The sequence below is a fragment of the Sus scrofa genome, chromosome 13, assembly GCF_000003025.6.
Source record: "Sus scrofa isolate TJ Tabasco breed Duroc chromosome 13, Sscrofa11.1, whole genome shotgun sequence".
NCBI lineage: Eukaryota > Metazoa > Chordata > Mammalia > Artiodactyla > Suidae > Sus > Sus scrofa.
In genome coordinates this window covers 165,934,305-165,946,534 of record NC_010455.5, presented here as the reverse complement: position 1 = coordinate 165,946,534, position 12,230 = coordinate 165,934,305, and the positions used below count along the sequence as shown (strand labels likewise).

The window sequence follows — 12,230 nt, the reverse complement described above, 5'->3', positions numbered from 1 at the left end:
CCCAATGATGTTGGGCTCTTATCTTGTTAACTGTCCTGAAGGGTTAATATAAATACATACCATCATTTCAACAGAAGGCTCCTTAGGAAAGGGGGAGAGGTATAAGGAGTCCCCTGTCGAAAGATGGTCTCAGCAATCTCTGTATGGGTATTCGGAAACAAACAAAAACAAAGAAAATGGTACACCCTAAACTGTAATTTAACCCTCAAATTTCAAGAGAAATGAGAGTTTAATAGAAACAGTTATTTGCAAAATCATATTAACAATTTTAGGCTACACAGTTATAAATGTAAATCAAAATACATTTCTACCTTTTTTTTTTCAAGGAAGATTTACTTTTCATTTCTGCAGGCTTTGTGGCTTCCCATTGGCCAGCATGAGTTAAGTAGAAGAATGCACAGATGGGGAATACTCTGACCACTCCTCTGTGGTCTGGACCTACAGAGAATCTCATCAGAAAGAGAAGAACAAATGATTCCCCACTTTCATTCTTTGGAAATGCTGGCAAGTCTCCCAAAATAGTAATATAATATTTTTATATTTGCTTAAAATAACTGACATGTAGTTGGGATTATCTAATCTCTTTAGATAGGGAAATGCCACCTCACTCCTTGAGAGCAAAGAATTGTATCCCAAAGTAAAACATGGGTAGGTTATCACAGGGAATAAGGACATGGTGTTGGAAAGAGGGAAGTTATTAATTTCTATTAATATTTAGATGAAAATTATTTATGTCACAAGCTATGGAGAGTGTAGAGAATTTTCCCTTCATTAAAACATAACCCATGGAATCAACAAGGTCCTACTGTATAGCACAGAGAAATATATTCAATATCCTGTGATAAACCATAATGGAAAAGAATATCAAAAAGGATATTTTTTTTTTTTGCCTTTTTTTTTGTTGTTCTGCACGCGTGGAATATGAAGGATCTCAGGCCAGGGGTCTAATCAGAGTTACAGCTGCCAGCCTATGCCACAGCCACAGCAGCACAGGATCTGAGCCACGTCTGTGACCTACACCACAGCTCACTGCAATGCTGGATCCTTAACCCACTGTGCGAGGCCAGGGATGGAACCTGCAACCTCAGGGTTCCTGGTTGGAGTCTCTCTTTTTTTTTTAATTTATTTACTTTTTATTTTTTTTATTTTTTGCCTTTTATAGGGCTGCATCTGCGGTATGTGGAGGTTTCCAGGCTAGAGGTCAAATCAGGGCTGTAGCTGCCAGACTATGCCAGAGCCACAGCAACACAGGATCCGAGCCGAGTCTCCGACCTGCATCACACTCACGGGAATGCTGGATCCTTAACCCACTGAGCAGTGCCAGGGATCGAACCTGCAACCCCATGGTTCCTAGTCGGATTCGTCAACCACTGCGCCACGACAGGAGCTCCCCTGGTCGGATTCTTTTCCATGCACCACGACGAGAACTCCCAAAAAAGAATATTTTATATATATATGTATATATAACTGAGTCACTTTGCTGTACAGCAGAAATTAACACAACATTATAAACTTCAATAAAAATTTTTGAAAAAGATAACATGAAAATTCATGTAGTTGTTAGACAATGTTCTAGTACCTGAACATAACTTTGCATCAGTTCAATGACTCTTTATGAGAAAGACAAGAGAATAAAAACACTAAGAGTTAAAATGTCAATAGTAATTAGAAAAATCATTCCAAATTTGTCTACGTCTTTAAATAAAATGACAAAAATTTGCATCCAGAACAAGATGTTACTCCCACAGCTAATGAAACAGTATTTGATGGCAAACATACAGATAAAGGGTTGGATTTGACCATGTTTTTTCTCTTCCATTTTTAAGATTATATGATTGAGATCTTTTGAACTTACCTAAATACGCTGGATAAAAATATTCCTAGAAAAAAAGAAAAGAAAAAATATATCTAATATATCTTAGCAAACCTAAATTTCACTACAGAGTTGATACTTAATTTTAAAATGTGTTTTACATTAAAGATGTAAATAAATTATATATAACCATCATTTCCACATTACAATATGACATTTTTTATAGTGAAATGTATACCAGGAATAGATGACTAAGAACATTAACCTAGGAGTTCCTGTCATGGCTCAGTGGAAACAAATCAGACTAGCATCCATGAGGACAGAGGTTCGATCCCTGGCCTTGCTCAGTGGGTTAAGGATCTCGAGTTGCCATGAGCTGTGGTGTAGGTCACAGATGCAGCTTGGATCTAGTGTTGCTGTGGCTTTGGCATAGGCTGGGGACTACAGCTCTGATTGGACCCCTAGCCTGGGAACCTCCATGTGCCGTGGGTGTGGCCCTAAAAAGAAAAAAAAAAAAAAAAAAGAACATTAAACCAATAAGATGCTTAGACTTAAAGCAATACTGACTGATTAAATCAGGTTTCAAAAGCTTCTAAACTGAAAATAGGTTCCACTGAAGATGTTAAATGTGACCATATATGCCCCCGTTTAAATTAATTAAATCTTTTAATTTTCCATGATGATTAGATACCCATTTTACATCATGCCGATTACACTCACCAGATTCAATGCTGAATAACAGCAACATGATTTGAATTGAAGTTGACATTTATCTCTTAGCATCTTACATACCTATAAATATCTTACTTATAAAATGGTTATGTACCAAGAATCTGTAAATCAGTAATTTGGACTAAGGAATTCACTTTACCAAAAGGAGAAAAAATTTTTAAATGATTCTTGATGGTAGGAGTTCCTGTCATGGCTCAGTGGTAATGAAACTGACTAGTATCCATGAGGATATGAGTTTGATCCTTGGCCTCACTTGCTGGGTTAAGGATACAGTGTTGCTGTGAGCTGTGGTGTAGGTCACAGACAAGGCTTGGAACCCGTATTGCTATGGCTATGGCTGGCAGCTACAGCTCCAATTCGACCCATAGCCTGGAAACTTTCATATGCCACAAAGGCAGCCCTAAAAACCAAAAAAAAAAAAGGAAAGGTAAAGCTCCTAGGCTGGTTCACAAAAGCCTTCTTAAGCCATAATATATCTAAAGAGCAGCATGAATAGCACAAAAACTCCTCATGAGAAACATATATTTTTACACAAAAACAGCCTCAAGAACATAACCATCCAGGACAGAGTTAAAGTCCTCCCACCTTCCCCCTCTCACATGTAAACCTACACAACACTTACCTATTAGTTTATAAGGATGGGCTCTTCCACTAAGCAATTCAGACAGCAGTGTTGTCTACTATAGAATAAAAGCGAGGAGGATAGGCAAAGATGAATAAGTTCAAAAGGAGATGATGTAATGGTGAAAGGAATACATTAGGAACAACAGGGAAACAGGGAAGACAAGCAATAGAGTGGGGACTGGAAGGGTGGACTAGGGCACAAGGGAGAGGGACAGGGACTGTGGGCAGCAGAATAGGAAGTGAGAAGCAATGACAAATGTTTTTTCTTTCCTTTCATTTCTTCCATTCTTTCTGTTTTCTTACTCTTCTGTCAATAACACTATTGTCAGCATGCTTAAAGGAGATGAGGCACATGACTAAGTTACTTTTCTCCACTATTTTTCCTCTTTCCATATGTCTTCTGTCTCACTCCCCCACTTGCTACTAAGAAGTTAAACTATGCAAGCATATTTATACTGTTAGAAATACATGCTCAAGTATTTATGGGTGATATATGATTATGAAATTTCAGGAATGCAGACTTGCCTTACAATGTTCCAACAAAACAAAATAAAAATTAGAGTGAGTGGGACAGAGAATAGGCAGAACTTGGCAGATCACTGATAATCACTGAAAGGGGAAGTATCTACACTGGGTTTATCACATTGTTCTCTCTACTTTGGGATATGTTTTCAACTTCCATAATAAAAAGAAATGTGTGTGGGTTTGTGAGTGTGTGTGTGTGTGTGCATCTGTTTCCTACACAGTAAGAGGATACTGTTATATTTTGTGGAATAAAACATCTTTGTCTTGTGAAGTGTTTTTTCACAAAAGGCAACAAAACTAAGACAAATATTTTGATTCAATCCTGGAGAGTATTAAAAATGAATCTTTGTGCCCCTTAGGAAAAACACCCTTTGAACCTATTAGAGTAGGTGGAGGTAAGAGGATTAAAAGGCATCCCAGATAACACAAGTTATCATGGTCTTGGATAAGTTCGAATTATTGACAATGGTTCCTGCTTGTTTCTTCTCATCTAGTCTCATGGTTCCAGGAGCTACCGCAAAGATGAAGGAGGCACTTCGTCTGTGTTGTCTCCTTCATTTCTTTTTGGTTATGTAGTTCATCTCAGGGAAAAAAAACTAAGGTAAACCTGAAGGTTACCAAACTTGAATTCTCGAGGTCACCCTCACCCTAAGTCACAGAGGCACTATTAATATTCCTGCTACCTGCAAGACATGTTAGAGCACATCCTTCTCTAGTAAAATCAGGGGACTAAAGATCATATCTAGAGGTCCCATATTTTTATATAATACTTAAGGGTCTTTATGATTATATTTTTCTAGACTAACTAGGAAAAATTTGTATATTAAAGCTATAAATTCTAACCTCAGGTATTACTGATGATTTTAAGTAGGCTCAGGTAACCTCCAAAAGTTTATTGAGCAAATTAAAAGTATTCTCAAGGAACAGAGTACTGTAATGAATTATTCCTTAAGCATTCACCGAGTACCAATTATACACCAAGCACTGGATTACAGGCCCTGTTTCCTAAAGCTTGAATAAAAATGCCAATGGGGAGATCAATACAATATAATGATAAAAATGCACACACACATACACATACTTGAGATGCCTCCCCCTCATCCAATACTATAAATTCTGGCTGGGAAAAAGTAGTTACAAACCATGAGGTTCCTACTATTTGCAACAATTAGGTATAACTGAATTACAGTTTGGTTAGAGCACTGTGCTTTTGGCAAATAGTGTCTCCCTAACAAGCCTACTTTCCCTTGAAGGTACTTCCTTAAATGCTTCAGTGGTTACATGCAGAAGGTGATACACACAATCATTAATTTTAAAAAGGAACACAAGGGAACACAGACTCAAGCTGGAAACGTTCCATCTGTAGTTGTATTTCCAGGTTGCTAACTTACCACTTTCCATGAATTCTTACCGTTTCAGGGTCATTTTCAAAGACCTCCCTGGCTTCTTCTTTACTGCACAGTTCTTCAATGCATTCTCTTTCAAGATTACCTTGTTTCCTTTCTTCAAGCATAGAATTTGCTCGGCGTTTCCTAATCAGGACCTGTGAAGCATGTTGCTTTGACAAAACTGAAAGAAAGAAGATAAGTTTACATGAGCACATCTTTCTCCACCTGAAATATTTTATTACACAATGAGATTTTAAATCATTTTCTGCCTGTAAATTACACGAGATCTAAAGTTATTAGGGTTGAACAGTGGAAAAAATGCAGATACATGAGCGCTTTGGTTAAAAACTCAGAGAGCAGTTTGGTGTGCAGCTACACACTTGTCTAATGATTTACACAAATTATTCAAGTTGATGCTTGAGGTCAAATACCATACAATAATTTAACATTTACCTCATTATGACTACACTGGAAAGAGCATCATGTTGAAATGACTATGTCAAAAGTCATAGCCACATCGTCTTTAAAGCTAGCGTAACAGACTTTCTCAATTTTAATGAAAAACTTGTGTGATCTCTGTGGAGACAGAGAAATGCAGGAACATAGTCCAATCAGCTATTCGAAAGACACTTGAACAAGAAATTAAAAATCCATGGCAAAAGGAAGACCTTATGCAAAGCCAAAATATAGAAGGCAAAGAAAAAGTTTTGCAAATTTGGCTATTAGAAAAAGTTTAACCAGTTGACCAATAACAATGAAAATAACATAGCAAAGTTCAACATCAGACAATAGATTGGAAAGGAAGAAATGGGAGAAATGAAAGAAAAAACATTTGTTATTTCATCTTACTTCCTGTCCTGCACCCCCAACTCCCTGTCCACATTCCTTGTGCCCTAGTCCACACTCCCAGCCCTCACTCTATTGCTTATCTCTCCATTGTAGATTGTACTTGTGCCTTTAAATTTTTCATTAAAAAACAATATTCTATTTACATACTAAAATGATAAAGCCCAAACTTCATACCCTCTCTTCTTTTCTTCAAATATAACTGAAGATAACTTGAGTGTCTTTCCAAACTCTTTATGTATCTGTCTACATATCTATAGGTATGGCTGGTAATATATATGATTATGCTATAGGGGTGGCATCTACAGTGTACATTTTTTAATTTAATGATATATCTTGAAGATCTTTAGTGTAAGAGGGTCTTTCTTGTTTTTAAGAGCTACATATTATTCCACAGTACATGTATATACATATATATGTATATATATATTTCCCATTCCCTTCTGGATAGTTACTTATGTCATTTATAATTTTTTGATAATAAAGTCTTTCAATAAACATTCCATACATACCTTTTCTATGTGCATGTGTAAAGTAGGACTTTACTTAGAAGCAGAACTGTTGAACTGAAAAGTATATGGTGAGTTCCCTGGTGATTTAGTGGTTAGGACTCTAATGGTTAGGAGTCTAATGGCTAGGTTCAATCTCTGGTCAGGGAACTGAGATCCCACATTCAGCCACTGCACGTTGAAGTCAAAGAAAAAATTACTCAAACATAAAATTTTTAATATGGATTTTAACCACAAATGGTTCTTTCATAAAGATAAATAACATAAACAGATAAATTTATTTTCTCTTATTTCTCTTATAACCTAGTAAATAATAAGAAATAGATAGTCAAAAGTTGACAATAGAATGAAGAAAGAAAAATCAAAGGCCTAATTAATCAAGACTCACTATAATTATTAGTTGAATAATTGAAAATCTTTCGAGAGGAATTAAGTTTATCTTTTTAATTACTTTTTTTACTTGCTAAAACAGAAGTTTAAATGCAATGGTTAACTAACTAAAGTGTTTGAGTTATATTTTTAACTCTATCTCTCAACATCTTTATCATTGTTTATCAAGATCAAGACTGAATCAAGGCTGTGCAATATGTCTAAAAGATGCTGTTCTGTGAGCCTGCTACCTGCAAGTGTATTGATGACTGATAAATGGCAGCCCAATCAACAATGAAAGAGTCCAACATTGCCAATTATCTCATTTATTTGAGGTAGTTTTAAGTATGCTACTTGATAATAAATACAGCAAAAATTGGCCCTTCTGAATGTCAAAGCAAATATGTGAAAAAAAAACCAGTAATATATTCTTTTTAAAATGAGTATATTGATATAATAACAAAACAATCAAGGTCAAATGCACTTGGAAAACAAGCCATAAATATCACTCCTTGGCATTTCTTCCTTACAAAATATACAGATTTAGAATTCAGACATTAATATTCATATTTGAGAATATCACTTTCCCTACAAGGGTCCCCACTGCAGGACACTGACAAGGTATAACACACATTATATTGATGTTGTGAAGGGCAAGTTCTCAACTGTCCAGGGAGAACCAAGGTGGTAGTTAAATGCCAACATAAATTTTTAAAACTATATAAGGAAATGTAGTAACCTCCATTATTTCAGAGATGATGAAAAATCATGAGCGGGAGTTCTCGTCGTGGCTCAGCAGTTAATGAACCCAATTAGGATCCATGAGGATGCAGGTTCTACCCATGGCCTCACTCAGTGGGTTAAGGATCCAGCATTGCCGTTAGCTGAGATCCCGCATTGCTGCAGCTGTGGTGTAGGCCAGCAGCAGTAGTAACGATTCTACCCCTATGCCAAGAGTGCAGCCCTTAAACAAAACAAAACAAAACGAAACAAAAAAACAGGAGCATTCAAGATATTTTCTCTAAGGTATAAAGCTAGTAATAAATAGCAAAATACAACTGAGATCACAGATATTCCAATGCTCAGACCTGTGACCACTAATAACTACTTGCTTGCTGGTGCTTTTCAGAAAATAGGCAGAAATTTCATTATCTCCAATGATTAGAGGAATACTAAAAATGAAAACCTATACCTCTGATCTAATTTTTTTTCCCTGCGTTTTAGGGCCACACTTGCGGCATCTGGAAGTTCCCAGGCTAGCGGTCAAATGGGAGCTATAGCTGCCAGCCTATGCCACAGCCACAGCAATGCCAGATCCTAGCCACATCTGCGACCTACACCACAGCTCACGGTAATGCCGGATCCTTAGCCCGCTGAGCAAGGCCAGGGATCGAACCCGCAACCTCATGGTTCCTAGTCATATTCGTTTCCACTGCGCCACTCTGGGAACTCTGGGTAATAAAACTAAAGATTTTTTTTTAATTTGTCTAAATAAATTTTGACTGAATTTGAAAGCTTATGTTTCATTTCACCTAGGTTCACCCCAATAATACTCCCAATTGGCATGGTACTTACTAATTTTCAAAGTGTATATTAATTATTTCATTGATCCTCATAAGTAATGAAATATATTACAGGATTAGAATTCATTCCCATTTTCCTATGGAAGAAATTGGAGCTGAAAGAAGTTACATGATTTGTTCAAGGCCATAGAGCTGCGAAGTGATCCTAATGAGAAAGGAATTTAAATATACCATCCTCCTAGTTCAGTGCTCCTTCTTCTATGCATTATGCCACTTAAGGCACAAGGTAATTGATTTTAAAAAATATATTATGGGAGTGCCCATCATGGCTCAGTGGAAACAAACCTGACTAGTATCCATGAAGACACAGGTTTGATCCCTGGCCTTGCTCAGTGGGTTAAGGATCCAACACTGCTGTGAGCTGTGGTGTAGGTCACAGATGCAGCTCAGATCCCGCATTGCTGTGGCTGTGGCGTAGGCCAGCGGCTACCACTCCTATTTGAACCCTAGCCTGGGAACTTCCATATGCCGCCGGTGCAGTCTTAAAAAGACAAAAATAAAAAATAAATTATGTTTTCGTGTCGTGGACATGTTTGGTATCTTAAAATAAGGTATTTACAGTTCTTTATAAAATAAACCCATCCATCAACACAGAGTGTGCTCTCAAAGGCATCTACTATTCCTTTGTCAAAAAGATATAAACATGATATCACAGATCCAAAATAAGAATTACAACTGTAGGATGAGACAAATATACGGTCAGAAGTGATGGTTTTTTGTTTTGTTTTGTTTTGTTTTGTTTTTTGTCTTTTTTCTTTTCTAGCGCTGCACCTATGGCATATGGAGGATCCCAGGCTAGGGGTCCAATCAGAGCTGTAGCTGCCGGCCTATGCCAGAGCCACAGAAGTGCCAGATCCAAGCTGCATCTGCGACCTACACCACAGCTCACAGCAACGCTGGATCCTTAATGCACTGAGCAAGGCCAGGGATTGAACTTGCAATCTCATGGTTCCTAGCAGGATTCGTTAACCACTGAGCCAGGATGGGAACTCCTGGTCAGAAGTGTTTTTATCAGCTGGCTCAAATCTATCTGCCCCCAAATATCCACCCTGCTGGCATGCAGGAATGTTTAAAAAGTTCCGTTATCTATCCTAACAACAACCACGGCACTATAAGCATGTAAATGCTGTTTTTGCATTATCTCCTTTTAATCCTAATCACAATTGTTCTGCACAAACTAAAACTGAGAGAAGTTAAGTTTAATTTTACTAAGTTCACACAGCTAAGAATAGCGTCAAGCCTGCCTCAAAAACACATTCTATTTTTGCATTTGTTGCACTTCTAAAGAAGATTAAGAAATTTTTCAAGAACGTCCTGGTTAAAACTTAACTATGTTGCTTGAAAAGTGTTACATTCAGATTCAAATTTTTATGTTGTAATGTTTCCTGATAAGCCCTTCAAGATTAGAAGCATGACTGGGAGTTATTGCTGTGGCGCAGTGGGTTAAAGAATCTGGGGTTGCAACTGCTGTGGCAGAGGTCACATCTATGGCTAGGATTCCATCCTGGCCAAGGGAACTAACTTCCAAATGCTGCAGGTGCTGCCAAAAAAGAAAAAAAGAAAAAAGAAGTATAACTGGATCTGCTTGATTTTTTTTTAACTTACCTGAGTCATCCCTTCTTCAAAACAGTAACCACAGAAATTGAACAATCACATCAATAATATAAACATTGTGCAAACATTAACTAGAATTCTTTTTTTAAAACTGTCTTCACAGCCTTCACACGTTCCCCTCAATATTTTCTGTGGGGGCAAATATTTTTTTTTCAGCATAAACTTTATTGTCTTATCTCCAAAAAATAATTTATTACTATTAGTTCTTCATTTAAGAACCTGTAGTAAGGATAGCAGGGTTAGTATTACCTCTACTAACAGGAAAACTCTTCCCCTATTCAATTTAGTTCAACCTTGATCAAGACAAGATCCTTTCTTCAGGTGCCTTTCCCACTAGGTTGCCCAAGCTTGCTACCCCCCTTTCATGGGTGTCAGGACTATAGATCTGCAGTTTGTCCAAAACTAGTCAGTCAGATGAGGGTGAGGTGGCAGATGGAGGAGATCTAAGCATTAGGATAGTTCATCCTCTGAATCTCTTCCATTCTGTTCTCTTGTCCTTCACACAGATGGGTCTCATATTCCTCCCTTCAAAAGCTCATCTCTTTTTTCAGTTCCACTTTCTCTTTTTTAGCCATTCTTATTCAGCACCCCAAAAATGATAAACTGTCCCTATCCTAAGGATAGTTCAGCCTATACAAACCAATGTGATACACCACATCAACAAAAGAAAAGACAAAAACCACATGATTATCTCAATAGATGCAGAAACACATTTGATATAATTCAACATCCATTCATAATAAAAACCCTTATGAAAGTGGCTATGGAGAGAATGTAACTCAACATAATAAAAGCTATTTATGGCAAACCCACAGCCATTATAATACTCAATGGTGAAAAGTTGAAAGCCTCCCTGCTAAAATCTGGAACAAGACAGGGATGCCCACTCTCATCACTTAAATGCAACATATATTGGAAGTCCTAGCCACAGCAATCAGACAAAGAAAAAAAAATGAAATATATCCAAATTTGAGGGAAAAGGTAAAACTGTCACTATCTGCAGATGACATGACAGAAAACCCTAAAGACTCCATACAAAAACTACTACATTTTATAAACAAATTCAGCAAGGTAGCAGGATACAAGATTAACATACAGAAATTGGGTGCGTTTATTTATGTTAACAATGAAATATCAGAAAGGGAATGTAAAAAATAACTGCTGTCAAAATCATATCAGCAAAAAATACTTAATAATAAATCCTATCAATTAGGTAAAAGACTTGATTTTTGTTTTTTTGGTTTTTTTAGGGCTGTACCTGTGGCATATGTAAGTTCCCAGGCTAGGGGTTAAACCGGAGCTGCAGCTGCCATACTACACCACAGCCACAGTAACACCAGATCCAAGCTGCATCTGCAACCTACCCTACAGCTCAGAATCCTTTAACCCATTAAGCAAGACAGGGATTGAACCTGCATCCTCTTAGATACTAGTTGGGTTCTTAACCCACTGAACCACAACAGGAACTCCTAGGTGAAAGGCTTAACATTCTGAGAACTATAAAACATTTACAAAGGAAATTAAAAATGATTCAAAGAAATGGAAAGCTATCTCACGCTCTTGAATTGGAAGAATTAATCTTGTTAAAATGGCCATACTACCCAAAGCAACTTACAGATTTAATGCAATCCCTATCAAATTACCCATGACATTTTTCATAGAACTAGAACCAGAACAAATTTATATGGAACCATACAAGACCCAGAACTGCCAAAGCGATCCTGAGTGAAAAGAACAAAGCTGGAGGCATAATCTGTCCAGACCTCAGACTATAGTACAAAGCTATGGTAACTAAAACAGCATGATATTGGCACAAAAACAGACATATAGATCAATGGAACAAATACAGAGCCCAGAAATAAACCCACAGACCTATGGTCAATTAATCTTTGACAAAGAGATAAAAAAATAGAATGGAAAAAAGACAGTCTCTACAGAAAGTGATGTTAGGAAAGCTAGACAGCTACAGTAAATTGGTGAAATCAGAACACTTCCTCACATCATGTATAAAAGTAAACTCAAGATGGTTTAAACACCTAAAATAAGGGTGGTATCATAGAACTCCTATAATAGAATATAAGCAAAATATTCTCTGACATAAATCACGGCAATATTTTCTTAGATCAGAATCCCAGAAATTAAAGCAAAAATTGGTAAATGTACCCAATCAAACCTAAAACTTTTTGGGCAGTAAAGGAAACCATTGACAAAATGAAAGATAGCCTAC

At 37.0% G+C, this 12,230-nt stretch overlaps 1 protein-coding gene across 1 annotated transcript in view; it reads right to left on the bottom strand.

Moving 5' to 3' along the window:
- Positions 1–12,230, bottom strand: part of PROS1 (protein S (alpha)) — an 83,821-nt gene that overhangs the window by 52,584 nt on the left and 19,007 nt on the right. Inside the window, exons 2-3 of the mRNA XM_021070736.1 lie at positions 5,106–5,263; positions 1,856–1,880 (exon numbers count right to left, since the gene is read on the bottom strand). Of these exons, the coding sequence (XP_020926395.1) occupies positions 1,856–1,880; positions 5,106–5,263 (183 nt within the window). The remainder of the gene's footprint in view (positions 1–1,855; positions 1,881–5,105; positions 5,264–12,230) is intronic.